Consider the following 24426-nt stretch of genomic DNA (forward strand, 5'->3'; position numbering starts at 1 on the left):
TTAAATTGTTCAGACATTGCATACAATAATATCTCACATTTTGTTTCATTTTTAATTTTGTAAATTTCATGTCTTATTTAACTTTTATTGTAAAGATTTGTTTGGTAATGCACGTCTGCCATATTGTGGTCCAGTATAAGCATGGCAACTCTTAGCAAATATCGCAGCCTTCTACACACAAACCTTAGTGAGAAGTGTAGTTATTTCATTCATTGCATTGTTTTGTTCATCACTGTGATCTCTATGAGAAACCTGTGGGATTTGTTCTTTCTTCTCTCACAGAATGATGGTGCATCCGTGCCTGCCAGGACTCTTCTCACTGCTGGTGCTGTGTCTGTACCATGAAACACCTGTTTCAGGTAGGTTAACTCTGTTTTCTTGTTTTATAATTTCTGGCCTTATTTAATTTTACAATCCTCCAGTCTAGCAGAGTCCCTGAACCCACCACATTTGTGGAAGAAAGTCCCTCATATTCAAAGACAGCTCCCACAGTGTAGGGAGGTTTTCTCATAACGTGGGTTCTGCTGCAAAGACTTGAAACCACTTTGGGGGAAACACACTGTTAGACTCTCCACCAAAAGATCACTGAAACAATATTGTGGTAAAACATATATGTACATTGTTCTCTGAATTGATTACGATTCCAGAATCAGAAATAATATTTATCTGTGTCAAAAATAGTGCTAAATACTGCACTTCTTTCATTTCTAAGTGCACTAAATAAAATATGTTATCATTACACAATTTACTGACCAACGAAAGAATCGAAGGCTAATCCGACCTTTTGGGATTTGAACTCATGATCTCCAGGCACTGCATTTTGACAGTGACTGGCATTCAAATTACTGACTCGTCCATGTGGCTGACATGTTATGCTGTATGTATTTGTAAAGCGCACCAGCACTTGTAGGGGTTTCCTGGCACTGAGCAGGTGTATGTGCCTAGCCTTGCCTATAGTTGGTTGGTTAATTGGAAAGCCAAGTCTTCAGCTTCTTGAGGAATTCAAGAAGTGAGGAGGAGGCTCTGATGTGGAGTGTGAGGCTGTTCCACGCTATAGGAGAAATGTAAGAGAAGTCCTGTTCTCCTGATCTGGCTGTGTGTATGTGTGGGGTGTGTGTGAGTAGAAGTCCTGCTGAGTTCAGGTGCCTGGGTGGTTGGTGGAAAGAGATGTGACTGTTCAGGTAGCTGAGACCTGTGTAGTGCCTTGAACGTGTGTTTTTGTGTGCAGGAGCTTGTGGAGTTTCCTGAGGTGTGGTGCGAGGTGCATTCTGTGTGGAGGTTGAGGATGAGTCTGACTGCCAAGTTCTGGATGATTAGTCTTCTTCTGGTGAGTTTATTGGTGATCCCGGAATAAAGTGTGCTACCAAAGTCCAACTTATTGGTGACTAAACTCTTAGTGACAATTTTTCTAGTGTTGCTTGGAAGCCATTTGAAGATTATCTTCTACATCCTCAGGATGTGGAAGCAGGATTCATTGACGGCGTTGACTTGTGTGGTCATCATGTAAAGTTTGCTGTCCATGATTATTTCTGGGTTCCTGGTGTGGGATCTGGGTGTGGGTGTAGGTCTGAGTTTGGTGAGGTGCTCTTGCTGAAGATCACTACTCTTGTCTTGCCAGTGTTTAGATTGAGACAGCTGCTTTCGACCAGTTAGCAACTTCGGTCATGCAGACGGTAAACTTGTTTCTTGTGTTGGAAGTCTTGTCCGAGAGGGAGAGTAAAAGTTCCACACCGTCCGTGTGGGAGAGGATGTTGTTGTTGTGCGCACAGATGAAGTTGATAAGAGGGATCATGCATGCATTCAAGAGGGTAGGGCTGAGCAGTGAACACGGTGGCATTCTGCAGAGGAGTTTGCGAGCTTCAGAGAAGTAAGATGCCAGGATGACAGCTTGTGGGATATCCATTATGAAGAAGCAGACCCAGCAAAGTGTAAGTTCTTGGATGCCTATCTCAAGTAGGCTCCTGATAAGGATGATGCGTGAGACCGTGTCTTTGGAATACCTCCTAGCAGAAGCGGTGTTGCATGGAGCAACTCCCAGCAAAGGTGGTATATCCATATGGCAGACTTTATAAAAACGTATATATATATCCATAAACTAGCCTTCAACACAGTTGATGTAACTAAGGAGAACTATATAACAGAGGTATTATATCTATTGAAGAACATCTGAGATAGCATGGAAGAGTGTCTAAGGTAACGATGGATAAAACCCAGATCTGTGACTGTGGGGTGAATGTTTTGCCAATGTGCAACATTCCGTCCATCATCTTGTGTGTTTTGCTGTTCACTCTATGTGGGAAGGGTATGCCCAGACGTGGTTCCTGTGCTCACTACGCCACTGGAGTCAAGCTATCCCGGCTGATGACGGCTGATAGCCAGAATCCAGTCCTAGGTTGCTTGATTACGGTCCAGGGAAGACATGGCTTGGCAGTTCGGGCTGAACTGTTCCCATGAGGCACCGGGTCAAGACTGATTTGCATATGGCCATGTCTGAACTGGGGTGGTGTGATGAGCAAAATGACAATGGATTAAACCCAGATCTGTGTCTGGGGTGAATGTTTTGCCAATGTGCAACATTCCGTCCATCATCTTGTGTGTTTTGCTGTTCACCCTATGTGGGAAGGGTATGCCCAGACGTAGGTCCTGTGCTCAGTACGCCACTGGAGTCAAGCTATCCTGGCTGATGATGGCTGATAGCCAGAAACCGATCCTAGGATGCTGGATTATGGTCCAGGGAAGACATTGGCTTGGCAGTTCGGGCTGGACTGTTCCCATGAGGCACAGGGTCAAGACTGATTTGCATGGCCATGTCTGAAATGGGGTGGCGTGGTGAGCTAAATAACGATGGATTAAACCCAGATCTGTGACTGGGGATGAATGTTTTACTAATGTGCAACATTCCGTCCATCATCTTGTGTGTTTGGTGTTCACCCTATGTGGGAAGGAAATGCCCAGACTTGGGTCCTGTGCTCACTATGCCACTAGAGTCAAGCTATCCTGGCTGATGACGGCTTATAGCCAGAAACCGGTCCTAGTTTGCTTGATTATGGTCCAGGGAAGACATGGCTTGGCAGTTCGGGCTTGACTGTTCCCATGAGGCACAGGGTCAAGACTGATTTGCATATGGCCATGTCTGAACTGGGGTGGCGTGGTGAGCAAAATAACAATGGACAAAACCCAGATCTGTGACTGGGGGTGAATGTTTTGCCAATGTGCAACATTCCATCCATCATCTTGGGTGTTTTTCTGTTTGCCCTATGTGGGAAGGGTAGGCCCAGACGTGGGTCCCGTGCTCACTACGCCACTGGAGTCAAGCTATCCTGGCTAACAACGGCTGATAGCCAGAAACCAGTCCTAGGATGCTTGATTACGGTCCAGGGTAGACATGGCTTGGCAGTTCGGGATGGACTGTTCCCATGATGCACAGGGTCAAGACTGATTTGCATATGGCCATGTCTGAACTGGGGTGGCGTGGTGAGCAAAATAACAATGTATTAAACCCAGATCCCAAACGCCACCTCCGATCAGCCAACCACGCCCTCGCCTCCGTCCCCCGCATCCGAAGAGCGACTACAGGAGGAAGGTCCTTCTCCTACCTGGCCGCCAAGACCTGGAACTCCCTCCCTCCCGACCTGCGCCTGACCCAAGACCACCTCTCCTTCAGGAAGAAGCTGAAGACCTGGCTGTTCGAGCAGTAGCGGCACCCCCCCCCCCCCCCCCCAGCGCCTTGAGACCCTACGGGTATGTAGCGCGCTTTATAAGTGTCACTGATTGATTGATTGATAGATCTGTGACTGGGGGTGAATGTTTTGCCAATGTGCAACATTCCGTCCATCATCTTGTGTGTTTTGCTTGTAGAATATATACTGCATCGTAGTGTTCCTTATAGAAGTGTGTAATTGACTCTTTTTTAAATTGAAGAAGGGTGGGGGCAATCCTGTGTTGATGGTCCATGTGAGATGTTATGCTCAGAAATATTTTGAGGCAGGGAAAAGTGGACAACTTTCAAGGAGCCGCTGGTAAAGTGAGTGGTACAGTCAAAAATCATCCCACAAAAACATTGCTGATAAAAAGCAGCAGGCTTTTTTCTAATTTGTGAGCAGAGTGTAGCTTAACAGAAAGTTACTGCTACATTTACTAGGGGTTTGTGTCAAGGCAAAGTCCAGCAAAGTGAAGGAAAGCAGCACACAATTTTGTAACAGTATTTACTTTAAAAAAGGTATTCTGTGCTGAAAAGTGCCCTTTTCTCTGCACAAATAACACTTTCCACTGATTTGCCCTCAATTTGTGTCAAGGGGGTCTCATTGCTTATAAGATTTGCACAAGTAGTAATAGTTTCTGAGGCAAACTCTGATCTAGTTAAATAGCCAGAACAGGTTTTGGGTAAAACAATAATGCTTTCTTGAAACAGGCACTAACATGGAAAAAAAATATATTTCGCCAAAATTTCCTTACATTGAATGTGTGGTGCACTGTACACCACATACACAATGAGTGTAACGTTTATCAATGTGTCTACTCATTAGAGTTTCTACTGCAACTGTATACTTCTAGTGCATCTATGCTAAACAGCCACGCAAAAAACTGCACCATGATGCACAGCTTGTGTGTGGAAATAGGCACCCTGTTTGAGCACAAGGCATAGCAGTAGTGAACAGTAGCAGGCCATTTTTAACAAATGTAACTTTAAGCTGCTTTCTCCATTTTGCCATGAGCCTGCTTAGCCTTAACCCTCACAAATTAAGGCAAGTAAATTGAAGGATGATCTTTCTGCATCATTTCTCCCTCATTGCTTCATCTTATTCCTTTTTTTTATTTTTTATTATTTTTTTATTATACTTCTGTTCACACACATTATACATTCCACAATTTGTTTACTCCAAAAACACAAATTCAATATGGTAATACAGCACAAGCAGTTTACAGCAAGAAGAAAGGAAATGAAAAGAAACAAAACAAAAAAAAATGATAACCACACCATTATACTTTTCATTATTCATAAATCACCATTTTTTTTTTTTAAAACCAAAATCAGAATTTAAACAGAATCCTAATCATAGTTATATTACCCTATCCCTTGCCTCCAGCAAGCTAAAGGCTCCCAAATTCTTTCTCCTCGGGCTCTCCCTATCCTACCCTTCCTAGCATATATAGGTTTCTCCAAATTGTATGCAGCTATTACATTAGCCAACCAAAATTGCATCGTCGGGGGGATCCTGTCAAGACAAGCCCTTGCTAACGTTAATCTGTAGACTGCCATAACTAAGAACAAGAAGTCAGCCTGTGCAGAATTACTTCCTTCTGATCCAATTCCCAACAGGATCCAAATAGGGGTTAAAATTATCTGTATCCCTAATGACCTGTCCAGGAACCCCTCTATGTCTTTAATTAAAGTGTGAAGTTGCGGACAGGTGGCGAACATGTGAAAAATATCTGCATCAGAGGAATTACACCTGGGGCAAGTCGTCCCCTCAGAGCCCCCCCATTTAGCAATCCTGGATGGCGTGTAGTAAAGTGAACATATAAGGTCTTGTAATGCTGGGATTGCAGGCGTGATGAACACAGGATAGTGTGGCCCAGATCCAATGACTCCTTAAAGGCTTCAGGTTCAGCCCCTATTTTCTCTATCCACTTACGGCTGTATTTAACCATATCATCCGGCTTGCCACTTACTAAAAACGCATACGCTGACCTGATCGTAGACTCACCACCCGAGTTATATTGTCCATAAAATCATTGCAATTATACCCTGCTGGGCCCCCCTGTTTATTGCTCAAAAAACTCCTAACCTGTAGAAACTTAAAAAAATCTCTTCTGTCTACACTATACTTACTTACAAGATCCCCAAACTGCATTATTCCCTCATGATTCCTTAAGTCGCCTATCTGTCTAATTCCTTTAACCTCCCAAGCAGCCATTACAGAATCAGAGAAGATTTCTGAAGGAAAGGATTTATTATTATATAATTTAATATACCTGTTGTGTCTCCCCAGTCCCATCTTTTTCAAAAAGGCATTCCATATTTTAAGGGCAGCACTAATAGTCTTAGATTGATTCCTTCTAAAGTAACCTAACTCAGTATAATATAAGAAACAATTTCCTGCCTCTTGCCCTAGCACTACTGCATATATTTCTGTGGACATAGTTGTAATTTTCTGCAGCCGCCAGATAATACAGCCTAAAGTCCGGCGCGCCCCAACCCCCTCTTTCTCTTGGTAGAGACATATATCTACACCCCCTCCGAGTTCTTCCATGAGCCCATATAAACCTATTTAAGGTGCCTTCCAGGATATTAAACCATTTGGTCTACAAAAAAAAGGGGAATCGATCTAAATAAATAAAGAAACCTAGGTAAAATCATCATTTGCAAAACATTAGTACACCCCACCAAAGACAGATGCAAATTATTCATCCTTTCTAAATCTTTTTTAACTTTAGCCAGTAACGGAGCCATATTGATCTCAACCACAGTATCCAAGTTCGCGGAGATTAAAATCCCCAGATATGTTGCTGAACTAAACCCCCTGTTGTCAAAACTCCTCGTGAAATTGTTCATGACAATTTGCGTCTTGGATTTATTTAAGCTATAACCCGAGACTTGGCCAAACAGATGAGCTTCTGTTTCTACCCCCCGGATAGCTGTGTCTGGGTCCGGAGTTAGTAGAGCCACATCATCAGCGTAAGCTAAAGATTTGACTGTGTAGCCATTCAGTTTGATTGGTGGAATCCCTTCATTTCTATCTAGTCTTCGTAGCAGTGGCTCCAGATATAGTGCAAAGAGCAGTGGGGATGACGGGCACCCTTGCCTCGTCCCCCTTAAAATTTTAACTGCCTCTGAGTGTCCCCTATTCACTCTGATCTTTGCGGTGGGATCATTGTACAAGGCTTGAATAGCTGTTATAAAACCTTCACCAATACCACTCCACCTCAGAACTGCCCATAGGAATTCCCAGGCGACCCTATCAAAGGCCTTTTCGGCGTCTAAAAAGAGTGCCGCGATAGGGTCGCCCAAGCCCCCTGCAGCATTGAACATAGTGACAACCATTCTAACATGCTGGGTCGTGCCCTTCCCAGGTATGAAGCCGTGTTGAAATGAGCTTACTCCCCGCAAGCCTTTTTGCCAACATTTTTGAATATATTTTGACGTCTGAGTTCATCAAAGTAATAGGTCTGTATGAACCAGGAAGTGTTGCAGGTTTCCCTTTTTTTGCCATGACAATAATATCCGCACCACCCCAGGTCTCTGGAGGTAACCCACCCCGTTGTGTATGTAACATAATATCAAACATGTCAACCAGTAAAACTTTTTGAAACACTTTATAAAATTCAACCGGGATTTGGTCAGGCCCAGCTGCTTTCCCCGAGGGGAGGCTACCCAGAGCTTCAGCAAGCTCCTCCAAACGCAGTGGGGCATCTAATATCTCCTTCTCCTCAGAAGACAAAGAAGGGGCAGGAATATCGCTAAGATATCTATCTATCTCGTTCTGACTCGTTGCATCACCTACGGCAACGCACTCTACGCCGGAATAAACAAAAACCTCATCCACAAGCTACAGAACATCCAGAACGCCGCCGCAAGACTGGTCCTCAACCTGCCAAAACAATGCCACATCTCCCAGCACCTGCGCACACTCCACTGGCTCCCCGTAGAGGCAAGAATCACCTTTAAGATGCTCACCCACGCACAAAAGGCCCTCCACGGCACCGGACCAGCATACCTGAACAGCAGACTCAAATTCCACGCACCCCAAAGGACCCTACGATCAGCCCAGCTTTCCTACGCCGTGGTCCCCCGCACCAGAAAGACCAGATCGGTAGGCCGCTCCTTCTCCTTCCTCGCAGCCAAAGCATGGAACGCCCTTCCGGTCCGCCTCAGACAGACAACATCGCTCCCCATCTTCGCAAGAAACCTCAAAACCTGGCTCTTCGACAGACCCCCTCCTTGATGGAATGGAACCAGCAACCCCCACCCCTAGCGCCTTGAGACCCTTACGGGTGAGTAGTCACGCTTTAACAAACTCCTGATTGATTGATTGAGAGTATAAATCATCATAAAATTTCCTAAAAACTTCCCTTATCAGGTCTGGATCTGTAACAGAAGCCCCCTGTGAATCTAGAATCTCCTTTATATCGGTTGCAGCTGTACGCTGCCTGGTTCGCACCACCAGGATGTGACCAACTCTCTCACTCAGTTCGTACGCATCCTGCTTTTTAACCAAATAGTTCTCAGCTGCTTTCCTACTGAAGCCTTCTATAGCGTCCCCTTTGAGGGCTATAATTTGAAGCAAGAAGGGCTCCAATGAGATATTCTGTCTTATAGTTGTGGCTAGTTTTTCTTCCACTACAATTAGCCTTTGTCGAATTTCTTCAATTTTATTTCTTTCCCTTTTTCGACTTGCCAACACATAACTCATCGTCTCCCCTCTTATACCAGCTTTGAAGCAGTCCCAAACTGCCCCTGGAGATGCCGAACCTCTATTTATATCCCAGAAAAACTTTATCCAAGCTTCAATATGCTTCTGATAAGCCCCATCTTTTAATAGAACACGTTCAAAAGTCCACTGTGTGTTCCTACTCTGAACCATAGGCATATTAAAAGTTAACACCAGGGGACTATGATCTGAGATGATCCTAGGTTGTTTTCCACTTGCACACCCGGAATTAAAGAATTAGAAACTAAAAAATAATCCAATCTAACCAGGATTTTATGCGGGCGGAAAAAAAAGTACTACCATCCAAAAAGGGATGTTGCTTCACCCAAGGGTCAGCTAAAGAGTTGTTCTGAACCATATTGGCTAATGCACTGTATGTCTTTTTCTTTCTCCCTACACATCTACCCCCCCCGGTTGTGTAAAAGAGCTATCTGGATCATGAATGTTGAAGTCCCCACAGCATACTATGGGTTCTGGCCACTGGGCAAGTTCCGTATCCATAAACTGCCAAACATCAGGATCGTCATCGGTGGAACCATATATTGTAACTAAAGTAAACCTCACCCCCTTAAAACATATTTCCAATATAACCCACCTACCCCATTGATCCTCCTTCTTCCTATGGACCACAACATCTCTGTGCCTCCCCAAAATTGCCACCCCTCTAGTCCTACATCCTTGCTTGCTTGCTGCTAATACTGCAAACCCCAAGTGATCCAAAAGATATACCTGTGGTGCCTCAATATGAGTCTCCTGGAGACATGCCAGATCTCGTTGGAGAGCTCTCAACAAACCCGCAACTTTCGATCTCTTATTAGAACCATTAAGACCACATACATTAATTGAAGCAATCTTACAAGACATTAAGAACCTTCAAACATGTCTCTGCTCATAAACCATGTAATGTAATGTAAGAAACATTTCTATAGGGCTACTTTCACTCCAAGGAGTATCTTGGCGCTCACCCAACCCAGATGGAAGAGTTGGAGGGAAAAGGATGACTTACACTCTACACCACAAATTACACCAACGCCCTACATGCCGCATCGGGCAAAGAGAAGATCCAGGTTTTTAATGCCTTCCTGATAGACGTTTCTTGGGATAGTGAGCGTAACAGGGGCGGAAGCTTATTCCAGGCCTTAGTACCTAATACAAAAAGGGATTTACCACCTTTTGTGGCCAGCTTGAATCGGGGAGGTGTAAGTAAATTCTGACTGGCAGACCTCAGACAACGTGTCGGGTGATATCTTTTGAAACCATTGCATAGGTATTTTGGGCCTTTCTGATGAAATGCCCTAAAGGTAATGATGAGAATTTTAAACAAAATTCTTTTACCTATTGGCAGCCAGTGGAGGGTGTTAAGTGCTGCTGAGGCTGAAGACCTACGGGGCCAACGCAGTACGAGGCGGGCCGCCACATTTTGGACCATTTGTAACCTGTGGAGAACGGTTTTGTTAGCTCCAGCATATAAACCGTTACAATAGTCCAACCTGGAACTTATTAAGGCCACTGCAACTGTTTTCCTAGCCGACAACGGAAGTAGATCAAAAAACTTCCTCAGAGCTTTTATGATCTGGAAGCACGTCCCAGCTACTGCCACAGCCTGATGTTTAAAAGATCGTTGATCATCAAATTTGATGCCCAAATTGCGGGCAGATGTAATTGTATTGGGAGGGGCTTCTGCATCCACCGGCCAGCACATTTTTGGGGAAAACAGATTATGACTCCCGAATGGCAAAATTTCTGTTTTTCCAGCGTTGCATTTTAAATGATTGTTGGTCATCCATTTAAAAGTTGCTGCTAGACATTCCTTAAGATCTTCCTCGGCACCGGGCCGTTCCCTATCCAACACCAGAATGAGTTGGGTGCCGCCAGCGTATGAAATAGAACTGATCTGGAATGATGCGATCAGTTTCACTAGGGGTACCATGTACAGGTTGAAAAGTACGGGACTTAGGCTCGAGCCCTGAGGGACTCCTGAGCTGACGGCTTTAGCCTCAGACTGGTATTGACCCAACACTGTGACTTGGCGTCTGTTGCTAAGGAAATTCCTAAGCCAGGCCAAGACCTGACCTCCTACCCCTGCGGCAGCCAATCGGTCCACTAAGATGTTATGTGAGACCGTATCGAAGGCTGCCGACAGGTCAAGTAGGATAAGGACAGCCTTCTTTCCTTGATCCATGGCCGCCCGTAGGGTCTCTGCTGTAAAAAGCAGGGCCGTCTCAATAGAATGTTTTGACCGGAACCCTGACTGGTTAGGATGGAGGATGTTGTTCTTCTCCAAAAAGTTTGTCAGTTGACTGTTGACGAACTTATCTGTCAGTTTGAACAGGACAGGAAGCAAGGAGATAGGGCGCAGGTTGGAAAGAGTGGTAGGGTCAGCAGGTGCCTTTTTTTGGAGAGGCTTGACAGCTGCAAGCTTCCAGTTATTGGGAATGTCTTCCGTAGTTAGAGAGGAATTAATGATCCTGTTGATTATAGGATTAACCATCTCTACTAAGGTGTGTAACACTGGAGGAGGACAGGGGTCAAAAGGGGATCCCGATTTGCTAGCCAAAATAGCCTTAGAGGTGTCTTCAAGAGATACTGGGACAAATTCCTCCGGACGGGTAGAGGTCTTCATCTCCACTGTCTGTTCAGAAACCACCGGCGCGATTGGTCCTGGTGGAAAAGTCTTCACGATGGTAAGGATCTTGTTGCCAAAGTAATCAGATATCGCATTGCAAAGATCTTGAGATGGAGGGATCTCCTGCGATAGAGCTGATGGATTCATAAAGTCCTTTACAATCTTGAAGGTTTCTTTTTGTTCCTGGCCTGCCATGGATAGGGCCTGTAAATAATGAGTTTTCTTTGCGGATTTTATTCCAGCATGGTACTTCTGTCTCGCTGCCCTATAGATATTACGGGCGGTGGCATCATAATTTCTACGCCACCTCCTTTCCAGTGCTCTGACCTCTCCCAGCTCTAGTTTCAAGGCCATTGAGAACAAAGGGGCACTTTTTTGGTCTTAATGGTTCTTGAGTTATTATTTCTGGGTGAACTTAACAGGGCCCCCACTCTAGCAATCCAGTCACAAAAAGTCTGATTATCTACAGAGGTGAGGTCAAATAGGGCTGGTATACTGGCTTTTAGCTGTTCAACCACATCAGGTCTACTGGGTAGTGATTTCCAATTAGGAATGGGTTTAGCTTTGGAATATTTTGTGCTCATTATGGGGTTGGCGATGGATGTCGAGTTCCACACAATGTTAAAAGGAATTAAAAAAATGATCGGTCCAGGTCTGGGGGCTAGGGGGTTTGACTCTCAGGCTGGTGGAATTAGAGCAGATGCAATCCAACAAATGTCCCGCCTGATGAGTGGGTTCCCGATTCAAAAGCGTAAGTCCTAGCACATCAATGATGTCCATAAAGCAGCCTACTCCAGGTTCTTTAAGGGAATCTAGATGCAAATTTAAATCACCCAGTACTGAAAAATGGGAGAATCTAAGTGCCAGTTCACTCAGAGCATCGCCCACAGTTTCCAGGAACTTTAATGGAGGTCCCGGAGGGCGATAAATGAGAGCCCCGGAAAAGACAAAGGAGTCATGAATCCCCAAAGAAAATGCTAGCGCCTCTGCCCCCTTAATGTCCGTCAGTTCTTCAGTGGAGCACTTAAGAGTGTTAAGGTAAATGATAGCAAGACCCCCTCCCCGTAGTTCAGGTCTATCCAAACGTTGGATAAGAAAGTTCTGCGGAAGGGCTATGGCTAAGTCGGGGTTACACCACGGTTTTAACCATGTTTCGGTGACCAGAAGCCAGTCAAGATTAGTTTCGACGATAAGGTCATGAATATTCTGGGCATTCTTGGAGAGAGATCGTGCATTAATTAATCTGCCCCGTATGACAGGGGAATCTGCAGATATTTCCATAGGGGGCTCAGGGGTCAGCGTCGTACGACACCAAATACAACAAACGGGGCCATGCCAATTGCCGGGATGTAACACACCATTGCAGTGGACATGGGACCCTTTGCACGGCAACAAGAATTCCCTCGACATACCTAGATCGGAATAGGTGAATAGCGGTGGTGATGCCTGTGCTGCATATGGTATAGCCGACACTCAGTGAAAATGTGTGTTATTACACTAGAAAAACCAACAATTTTAACCGTTTTTAAAACCCCTACCCCCCTCCCTTGCCATACCCTCCCCTTCTGTCCCCCCCCGTAACAGGCAAATAGGTCAGAGATGACCTATATGTGACTGTTTCTGGGTTGCGTCGGTCGCCCCCCTCCCCCATCATCCCCCGCCTTCTAGTAGCCCCCCTCAAGAAGGGCAAAAAGAGAAGAAAAAAAAAAGAAGAGAGAAAAAAAGGAAAAAAAATAAATAAAGGGGAAATTCCCCCTCCTCAACCGATGACCCTACTTGGCCCCAGATGCGTCTTAATGCTGCTACTTCTCTACCCAAACAGCAATTCAATTCAAACTGTTCCTTGTACCTCCTATTTTTTCAAGTCTTCCAAATATTTCTGTGCTATAACCTCTGATAAGAACATTCTGACTCTCCCTTTCGTAACTACTTTGAGTTTGGCAGGAAACAGTAGAAAGGCCTCTGATCCCAGTGCCTGAAATTGCGAAATCATCTGCCTCAACCTCCACCTTCTCTCAACTGTCACATGGCAAAAATCTGGCCTGGCAAAAAATGTGGTACCCTCAAAGGATCTCTTCCTATCAGGTCTTGCCTTGTCGATAATTTCTTGTCGTAACAAAAAGTTCCCTACGTATACTAGAATAGCTCTAGGAAAGGATGCCTGGCCTCCTCCTTCTGCGCCGTGCACTTTCTTCTGCGTGAAAGGGAACCTATGTGCCCTCTGAACCTCCCTGTCCCACTGCCACTGGGACTCCGGGAACACACTCTCAAGTAGGTTTATCACAAAACGCCTGATGTCTTGCCCTTCCAGCCTCTCAGCCACACCCAAAAGTCTGACATTGTTTCGCCTTTGACGATTTTCAAAATCCTCCATCTTCCACTGGAGATCTTCTGACATCTTTTCCTGCGTTGTTTTAAAGGATTGCCAGTTCCCATCTTCAAGCCTGTGCTTCACCTTATTCCTACCTTAACTCTGTTGCTCAGCCTTTCTCTTAGTCTATCTTAACTTCTCTACATACCCGCATCCCCTTTCTCTCTAGCTTTGCTTTCATTGTCTCACATTTATCTCCTTCTCTCTCAGTATACTTATTCCAAGTCATTCAATTTCATCTTTCCCTACCTCTTTCTTATGACCTTGTCTCACTCTCAATCACACTCTGTGCCTCTATCTATGTGCCTCAAACCTCTCTCTCTACCTCAACACTCTGCACGTCATCATCTCTGCCCTTCACTACAATTTTTCTGTCTGACCTCCCATTATCTCACCTCCATCTGCTTCACATATCACAAAACCTTAAATGTCTCTACCTCTCCTCTCTCTACATGTATAACTTACCTTTCTCTCAGTCCCTTTTCTACCTAACTAATCTCCTTCACCTCTATCATATTTCTCTCTCCACCTTGCATCTATCTCAATATATCACCACTCTCTATCCCACCTCGCTCTTTCAGTACCTAATCTCACACCTACAAATCCCCTTTCTCTTGCTCCACCTCTGTTCCCTTTTCTTCAACTCTCTAAATTTCTTGCTGCATTCTGGCTACCCTCTTTTTTCTACCTCTCACACTATTTCTCTTCCATCAAATCCTCTCACACCGTCTGTCTCTCTCTCACACAAACACGTGGCTCTCTCTCTAGACCTCCTTCCCTTTTTCAGCTTACTGTTCCACGTCTTACTTTATTAATCTCTCTATCTCACCAGCCTTTCCTCTCATTCACAACTTTCTACCACTGTATAGACCTCATCTTGTTATCAAATGCATGCATGTATATCTGTGAACAACAGATGCTTTCTGCCACAGGAGCATGGTTTCCCCAGATAACTCTGCCCTCGTGTTGTTCTAAGTCTTGATCATCTGTACCATCTCCGCATGTGGTATTTGGTGTTTGGAAAACCTTACGCCAAAGGGAGAACAGTGCCTCTTCAAAATCTAAGACACGTTCACAACTCAAAGGATCCAAACAAGTAAGAGTAGTCCCATGGGTTAACACACCTACTTCAGACACATGGTCTACTTGATTCCTGTCTTTTCAGAGTTCTCAAGATAAGAGTTTTACTTTGTTTTTCTTCTCAGGCCCACTTTTTAATTCCCATGTGCCAGAGTGCAGTTTAACTTCCATTGCATTTCCCATAGATAGTCACCTAAACCTCAGCACTGTTCATCCTGGCCTGTGTCCCTCTTGACCATCACTCCACGTGTCGCTGTCTTCTCTCCCATTCTCTGTCATCCTCCCTTTTCATTTTCTCAGCCTGCTCATTTCCAAACAATATATTTCACCTTTGTTTTGTTTCATAATGAACATTGTCTCCTTGTTGCAGCCTGGTCTTTCCTGCTTTTCCTAAATTGCTTCACTACAGATGCAGATCAAAAGAGCATACCAAATTATATAAAAGCAATGAATATTAAGAAGATGTTCACAACAAAGTGCACTCTGGGACAGAGAGGGTGCACTGTTGAGAGGGGATAAGAAGACAGGCTAAATAGAGATCACCACCATCTGTCCAAACTCTTAGAGCACAAAGTCAACAAAAAAATTACCATTCAAAAGGATAAAGTCGATTAGGTATCTAACAAAGTTCGCTGTTTCAGCCTCAACTGCCGCTCTCTTCCCAAACATCAGCTTCATCTATAACTTTCTTGTTGATACTGATCCTGATGTGGTTTTCTTAAACAAAACCTGGCTTCATGATGGGTCCTTACCTGATGTGATTGGTGCACTCCCTGACAACTTTGCGCTGTTAGGTATAAAATAGCAGCTGTATTGCCATTGTCTTTAAGGAACTCCACAATTGTTAAATCGTCAAACTCCAGATTTCTAACTGCCGAGCCATGCTCTTATCCATTCCTTTCTCCCCCAAATTCACCTTTTCGGGTGCTCTTATTTATCACTCCCCTGAGCCTTCTAACAGTAGGGGCGCAGCTTTTGCAGACTCACTGACCCCCCCATATTCTCTGGGTGATATATTTCCCAGTGCTTGGTAACCTCAACCTTCATCTTGAGGACTCTAAAAATAAATTGGCATTAGCTCTCATGGAAGACTTGAAGACTCTTAACCTCCAGCTTATTGATTCCTTACCTACTCACTCAGCGGGGCACCTCTTGGACCCCATTTTTTCCAATCTGTCTACCTTGTCTGCTGCACTTCCTATTCAACTCAGTTGGTCTGACCACTTTGCTGTTCCTTTTATAATCAATTATGTCCTGGTCTCTCTTACTCGACCAACTTTATCACAATGATCCAGAAATTGGTCAAAACTCGAGCGGCTCTTAAGCACAATCCCTTGCCTTATATCTAAGTCTAGGCGGTGAACTCCATTCGGCTTGTGGAGTTTGCAGAGTTTTCCGCACTCTGCGTTACGTGGAGTTCCAAAAAACTCGGCTCCATGGAGCAGATCGTAGTTTTTTTCCTCGCTTGCATTCGTCAACATCAAGTTGGCGAGTGAGGAAAATCCAATTCATGGCAAGATTTTTCCTCATTCACGAATGTCAACATCAAGTTGGCGAGTGTGAGCTTGGAAAATCAACCTCTCTGTGAGATTTCTGAACGCAGGAGGTTTGATTTCTCATTGTGAATGGTCGTGTATGCCCGCAACCACTCGCATTGAGAAAACATCCATTCACATTGAGAAAGCTGCAGCTCAAGTAGAAATCTACTCAAGCGGCAGAAAGGAAGAAGCACCCGCTTGCGCTGTGCATGGTGCCGTTCGCGATGATTGCACAGTGTGTAAAGCCAACTGTGAGATAGGGTACAGTCCTGTACCTATCCCAAAAAGTTAGGAAGAACAGAACAGGGTATAGAATAGAGGAAGGAAGAAGGTTTTTCATGCAGGGAACAATTTTTGAGCCAGAGGGTGACTTGCAAATACAATAGAAAGTGTTCTCAACAAATTCACCCTGCAGTGTAAACAATTACAAGTATGCATATTATATCATATGTTACACTGCATAGCGCTATGCAGTGTAACATATGATATAATATGCATACTTGTAATTGTTTACACTGCAGGGTGAATTTGTTGAGAACACTTTCTATTGTATTTGCAAGTCACCCTCTGGCTCAAAAATTGTTCCCTGCATGAAAAACCTTCTTCCTTCCTCTATTCTATACCCTGTTCTGTTCTTCCTAACTTTTTGGGATAGGTACAGGACTGTACCCTATCTCACAGTTGAATCTGGTCCTTGTCGGACCAACAAGATTTTATACCATTCCTTAAAATAAACTCACGCCCGGCTGGACGTTGAATTCATATAGTACTGATTGTAGTCTATATTGTTATTCTATTATTAGATTGAAATCCTTAGGACCCTTGTTTCCTGAAATAAGTTACTTAACCCACGGTCCGAAGGCCTCTATTGGGTTCCCTTGTTTCCTTAAAACGATGCACAGTGTGTAAAAGCACCTGCCACTGAAAATCATCGCAAACAGCATTTATCTAACGCACTCTGCAGCTTGCTGAGCTCCACGTAACGTGGCAGAGTTTTATCTGCACTCCGCCCAGGCTTACTCATATCCCAACCTGACCCTGATACATTTTCTGTGCATCATTGGCTTTCGGAGGCTATTGAATCTACCCTCCCCCTATCAGCCAACCCTCAAGTCAGAGTACATCCTCCCGCCCTTGGTTCACAGACTCCCTCAAACAAGATAAAAAACATTGCAAAGCTTTAGAAAGACAATGGTGGAAGTACTACGCACCAGAGGCTAAGTTAGCTTACCTGACTGCACTGAAAAAATACCATGCTCTGTGTAGATCAGCTCGCACCACTTTCTTTACGGAAAGGATTACGAATTCCCAACACTGCCAGAAAACCCTATTTAAGGTTGTAAAACAACTTTCAGCATCTAGTGCTTTTCTGCCTTCTCCTTCACTCTCTACATCAGTGCAACAAGTTAGCATTGTTCTTTTTTAATGAAGTAGAGTCTATTCACCGCCAGCTTGATTCAGATTCTTCCCATCAAGGCAACATTACCTTCCCTGCTACTTTTCATGCTGATCAGGCTGATATACTCCATCAGGCTACCTCACCTGATGAGACTCGAAACATCAGCATCTGGCTCCCACTAGACTTGGTTACTCTTCAATCTTCGTTGGAAACTTTGAAGTCTGGCTCCCCACTTGACCCTCTTACCCCATCCAAGCTCAGAATTCTCCACAAGTCGGCCCTTAGCCTGATTCTTAATCTTCTCAACACCTCTTTAAGCTCTGATCCAGTTCCTCAGAACTGGAAACACGCTCAGGTGCTCCCCCTACTGAAAAAGATCCATCTTGATCCTCTCTGCTGGTCTAGTTATCGTCCTATTTCCCTCCTTTCTGTCTTCTATAAAGTCTTGGAAAGGCATATCAACTCCCAACACTCCTCTCACGTGGCTACTCACAATCTATTTCATCCGTCACAATCTGGCTTTTGTTCTGGCTACAGCACTGAATCAGCTCTGCTTGGGTCACTGAATATCTCAGGCTACAGCTTGATCGTGGTGGCACAACAGCTTTCATTTTACGGGATTTGAGCACAGCATTTGATACGGTCTCACATTCCATCTTGTTTGATCATCTTGAAGCCTCAGGTATTGTGGGTGTGCCTTTGAGGTGGCTGATCTAATTTCTTTTTAGAGATCGCTCATTCCAAGTCTTCTTACCTACCACTAAATCGAATCCAGTAGCTCTAACTTCAGGAGTGCCGCAGGGCTCGATTTTAAGGCCTCTGCTTTTTAATCTTTACATTTGCCTTCAGGCGGACATTGCGGAGAAGTCGGGACTGACAGTGTTTTCTTACTCAGATGATACCCAGATCCTCTTCTCTCTATCAGCTGCTCAGCATCAGGACTCTTTCTTTCTCCAGCTCCTACTGTGCAATATCTCTTTGTGGATGTCAAGAAATTCATTGAAGCTGAAAATTTCTAAAATGGAGGTCCTCATTCTGGGAAACAACCCCGAACAATGGGAAAGTACCCATTGCCCTGACACTCTGGTACCTTTACATGCTCCGGTCTTTAAAGTTAAGAACCTGTGTTTTATTATTGACAACAATCTCTCCCTAGAGCCCAGGTCTCCAAGGTCACCGCAACCTGCTTTGCAGTTCTCAAGTGGCTAAAAGAAATATTCTGGTTAATTCCACCTGCTGCCCAGAGAACAGTAATGCAGACGTTGGTGATTTTCAGACTTGAGTATGGCGATGTTTTGTACCTGGGCTCTGATAAAGCCTCTGTCCATCACTTACAGCTCACTCACCTTCTTTTTCTGCTGCCTCGACATGCCTCAGTCTCACCGTTGCTCCATCAACTCCATTGGCTCAAGGTGAATAAACCCGTTCAGTTCAAGGCCCTATGCTACATATTCTGGGTCAAACATGGTTTGATGACCCCTTACGTACAAAGTCTGGTCAAACCCTACGTGCCCTCTCGACAGCTGAGATCAATGAGCCTTTCTCTGTTTTTTGTTCCCAGAGTCCGTCTAACTCATTTGAGAGGCCGCTCGTTCGCATATCTTGGCCCCAAATTATGGAATTCTCTTCCGTTGCAACTTAGGTTGTGTCATTCGCTTTAAGCCTTCTATAAGAAATTAAAGACTTTCCTTTACTAATAAGCATAACCCGCTTTCTGCTCCTTCTGCAGTCTGTGGCTTGCGTATTGTCCTGCTCAGTGCCGGGAAACCCTGTTGGGTAGCTGTGCACTTTATAAATCTATAAATATAAGCTCATTTCAGTGCTTTTTTTATTAAAGAGAGGAAGTGGCTGTTCTTCTCGAGATCGGTTAAACACTTAGAAGGAATTAATTCCACTGATAAATGTACGTTCTTGTGCATACAGGGAGAGTGGAGCTAGGGCCTCAAAAATACCTTATCATCTTGTAGAGCTGAACTAATTCCTTTGTAGATAGAGCTGAGCTCCAGCACAGAGGCGGCCAAGTCCCTGCATATATAGTGCTAAATCCCTGCACAAATAGAGCAGAGACTGTATATACCAATAGGTCATTTCTTTCATTGAGCTGGAGCTCAGTTCATGCATACATAGTACTGTAACCCTGGGCAGACAGAGTTGAGCTCTTCTAAGAATGCATTTGAGCTCTATTGCTGACAGTTGTGAGCCAGTTCACAGCCAGAGTTGAGCTCTTTCGGCATTCATTCCCATAATGTAAAACCTGAGGTTCTGTGAGAACTAAGAACCAGGACCAGCGAATATTCTGTGGGGGTATCACACGTCTCTCACCCTGGTTAATCTTCCTGATAGGGGGTGAGGAAGAGAAGGTGGAAGGGAGGTTGACAGTGAGCAAAGCGGGAGTGAGAGAAGCGATTGAAGAGAGAGAGAAAGAGAGAAAGACAAGGTAGATAGTAGTGAAAGAGAATTTAGCATATGTGCGAATATGAGAAAGAAATGAGGATAGTATGACTGAGGTGGAAAAGAAAAGAGAGGGAGATAAAACAAGAGACACCAGTGATAGATCTATGAACAACACCTAAACAATAATGCTAAGGCAAACTTTGTTATGTTCAGGGTATCTGTGAACTGCATTACTCACCCGGGAGAGTATCCTGGTGCTGAGAAAGCAGGGGTTATGTCATCTGTAAATGTGACTTCATCATCAAAATGCTTTATTCGGTATGCAGTGCACGACCATATAAGCAGATACAAATACACATGTTAAAATCATCACAGATACATAGATATTGATAATACTGCCAAGTTTGAAATAGAAAAGATGAGGAGACAAAACGTCTATCTCTTGAAGCTTAAAGTGGATGTTATCACTAAAAAAGGATGAAATTATTTCTAATTTCAGTTCAATTGCAGGAATGACGGATATTTTTAGCAGGGAACATCGTGTGGAAATAGCAATAAAGTGCATTAGTCTAGGCTCAGCAATGTGCAAATTTCGCTTTTAGATACTTACAAAAGGTGCAAAATAATACAGTGCTTGAGGCTGAGCTCAAAGATGTGCAAATTACGCTTTTAAGTGCATACTGGAGATGCAAATTACACTGATTGCATCATGAGTGCCCCGCTTATAATGGGAAACAACAGTAACAACGCAACTTTTACAACGGACTACTTTTACAACGCAACTATTACAACGCAGGATCTTTTACAACGACTGCCTTTACAACGCATGGCATTACATAGCAGATGCTATTACAACGCAGTCCATTACAACGTAAGTATAGGTAAGTTTATTTTTTTTAATCTTTTATTTAATTTGGGTTTAGGGGTATAGGGGTATTTTAAGGGTTCAGGGCTAGGTTTGGGATATGGGGTACAGGGGTATTTTTAGGTTTCAGGGCTAGATATGGGTTTTGGGGTACAGGGGTATTTTTAGGTTTCAGGGCTAGTTTTGGGTTTTGGGGTACAGGGGTATTTTTAGATTTCAGGGCTAGGTTTGGGTTTTGGGGTACAGGGGTATTTTAATGTTTCAGGGCTAGGTTTGGGATATGGGGTACAGGGGTATTTTAGGTTTCAGGGCTAGGTATGGGTTTTGGGGTACAGGGGTATTTTTAGGTTTCAGGGCTAGGTTTGGGTTTCGGGGTAGAGGGGTATTTTTAGGTTTCAGGGCTAGGTTTGGGTTTTGGGGTACAGGGGTATTTTTAGGTTTCAGGGCTAGGTTTGGGTTTTGGGGTACAGGGGTATTTTTAGGTTTCAGGGCTAGGTTTGGGTATTGGGGTACAGGGGTATTTTTAGATTTCAGGGCTAGGTTTGGGTTTTGGGGTACAGGGGTATTTTTAGGTTTCAGGGCTAGGTATGGGTTTTGGGTTACAGGGGTATTTTTAGGTTTCAGGGCTAGGTATGGGTGTTGGGGTACAGGGGTATTTTAAGGGTTCAGGGCTAGGTTTGGGTTTAAAAATTACTTTAAAAAAATTACTTAAATAAATTAAATTAAATAAATAAATAAAATTATTATTACTAACAATTTATTAAAAAATGATATACTTACTTATACTTACGTTGTAATTGCATGCGTTGTAATAGTATCTGCTATGTAATGGCATGCGTTGTAAAGGTAGTCGTTGTAAATGATCCTGCATTGTAAAATTCGCGTTGTAATGGTATGCGATGTAAAAGTTACCGTTGTAACGTCATACATCCGCTTATAATATATACTATGATATATAAGTTTCTCTAGGGACTTTGTTTAGTGACCGAGAAAAATGCATTAGGAGTTTTCCTGCTAGATCATGAAATACAAATTGCAATAACCTCTTAAAAAACATTATTAGTCTGCTTTCTTAAAATGTTTCTTATCTAAATGTAAAAACATAATGTATAAAAAGAAATTCGTAAAACTAAGCTCAGACTACAGGTTAGTTCGATGTCGAATACATCATTTTAAAAACCTTGCCATATTTGTAGCTATAAACTCTGAGTCCAGCATTTGAAGAGCCAGAAAGGCTGGTCGGCATTTACGTAAACCCATCAGTTTCAATAGCGGGATCAGCCAACGTTTTCTGGGTTCAGAATAAAATTTACAGATACGGGTTACATGGAGAAGAGACTGCACTGAGATACCATCACACGGGCATTGGATTAGCTGCTTTGACCAATCGTTTGTGGATGGGAAAGTTATAAGACAATGGAAAACATTTAGTCTAAATCTAGTCAGTAGGAATGTGTCGTAGTTAGATACTGTAATGTGACTTGTTCTGGGTGAAGTGCCATGTTTTCAGTTTCTTGCATGGCGCAAGTGCTGAGGAGGCAGATCAGATGTGTTGGGGTAGGTTGTTCCAGGCTTTGGGCACGAGGTAGGGGAAAGCTGGTTCTTTGTATGTGGGAGAGGTGTGTGAGCAGGATTCTGGCTGAGCAGAAGTGTCTGGAGTCAATCACTCCTGGCCTCAACACAATAGAAGATTGGAAGCAGCGTTTGAATACTTCAATCTTTGTGTATATGATGGTAAATGAAAGTAGTTCACAGGCTCTCTCTTCCCAAATGCATCTTTATGATAATTGAGTCTGACCTTGGAAAGGTTTGGCCATCTAATGTCAAAATATATTATGTTACATCCTCTAAATTATTTGTAATATTGCAGTGTATAAAATGGTCAATGACAGAAATTAAGATGTTCTTATTACAAATTCAATCTTTTTGAATGTTGAGCTTTATCCTTTGAAAGTGATGGTCATTTGGTCATCACTTATGCTATGCTCCCTCCTCAGTATATTCCTTTACATGTGTATTTTATAATAGAGCATGCATAGTTTATGTTCTTCCTGATTCTATCTTATGTCAACATTGACAAATGGGTTTGCATAATCTCACGTAGAATAGATTTTGAATGCATGACATTTCCAATAGGGAATACCCTTAATACTCTGTGATTGTTTTATGTAAATACAATACTACACCTCCCTTACAGGACTCATTTGTTTTCTGAGGTGATAGCATTTTTAAAGTGTACATACATTTGTTTATGACATTTTCTGAAAGGCCTTTTTCACCCTTAGTCAATTATTTTCTTTATGTTTTCCGGTATTTATCACAATAATTTAGGTACCATGAATTTAGTATTGGGTAACTAATTTTGGAAGGCCATTAGTAACAAAAGACTCTGTTCTCATCGTGCGGGCGTCACTAGGCACGTGTAGAGATTTAAAAAGATAGGCTCCTCACATTCATGCTTGTCGGCCTTGGAATCATAAGGCCTGCATACCTGAGTCAATGCATGAGACCCCTGGCTTTGTGGAATTCATGCATAGTTGCATGTTAAATGAGCTGCCAGCACATCTACTGTTTATTGGCAGTGTTACAGTCACAAGGGCTGCTTTGTCGCTATTTTTTTTGAGAGATCAAATTAGATTTTTTACCTTGCATTTGCATTGATGTAGCCTTATAGCCCACTGTAGCGGGCTTACTGGCTATTAAAGGCCCGCTCCAGCGTGAAATGTCTGAGCCCAGGGCGAGGGCCTTTAACTATAAAGTGGAACTTTAATAGCCGGTATAGCCCAGCTACGAACATTCTGCCTCTAGTGGGCAGAATGTTCTAACAAATAAAACAAAGGACTCTCGAGCCCGAGGGGATTGAAATCCTTCAGGCTCCAAGAGACCTTTGTTAAAAAAACATTGGAATGTTGATCAGCGGGCTTTTACCGGCCCATAGAAGCACGGAGCACTCCATTGTATTCATTAGAGTGCTCCACATTCCAATGTTCTAATACATGTTAGGCACGTGCCTAAGGGTGTAATTTATAGGATTTTAAATGGCCAGATGAGTATTCAATCAGCAGCCCCAGTGGTTGCCTTTTAGTGACTTACTGTTAGAAGGGGCAATCTCAGAGGGCCAGGTTATGCTCACCCGACCACCCCAGGACCCACCTCTCCCACAGATATTGCCGAGTCTTATCGTGAGGTCCCCACCGGGGGGGGACTTCGAGTCTAGGATCGTACACACTGAACTCACACCACACATACGAACAGATACCACACCGTAGGTTTTCAGTAACAAGTCCTTCATCAAACAGTAAGAAGAAATTAGCACTCTTATTTACAAGCGATTGAGGGATCGTAAAGTCTTTGGGGATTCGGGAAGAGGGAAGCGGCACAGTCTCAGTCTTTAGGCCAATACGAAGCGTACCCTGCGCACAGCTCTCAATCCTTGAACCGGGGGATACGGAAGATGATGGTCGTACTGGCTGCTTCACTCACTTCGAGTCGACTCAGGTCGGGGTGGTAGCGTTGATGGTCCAGCCGGACCAGAGTACTCCTCGAGCCGCGATGAGGTCAGCAGGGCTCGATCCGGAGATGTTCTTGAGGAGCCGCGACAGCGTCAGCAGGGCTCGGAGGTCTTAGTTCGGTCCTTGCGAGGATGAGCCGCGACAACGTCAGCAGGGCTCGATCCGGAGATGTTCTTGAGGAGCCGCGACAGCGTCAGCAGGGCTCGGAG

The 24426-nt window shown here is 43.9% G+C and overlaps 1 protein-coding gene across 1 annotated transcript in view; it reads left to right on the forward strand.

Annotated features, from left to right (window-relative positions):
- Positions 1–24426, forward strand: part of LOC147710107 (zinc-binding protein A33-like) — a 441227-nt gene that overhangs the window by 116795 nt on the left and 300006 nt on the right. Inside the window, exon 3 of the mRNA XM_086920807.1 lies at positions 283–359. Coding sequence (XP_086776933.1) covers positions 284–359 — 76 coding nt within the window. The 5' untranslated portion in view covers position 283. The remainder of the gene's footprint in view (positions 1–282; positions 360–24426) is intronic.

Source organism: Lissotriton vulgaris, chromosome 5 (genome assembly GCF_964263255.1).
Source record: "Lissotriton vulgaris chromosome 5, aLisVul1.2, whole genome shotgun sequence".
NCBI lineage: Eukaryota > Metazoa > Chordata > Amphibia > Caudata > Salamandridae > Lissotriton > Lissotriton vulgaris.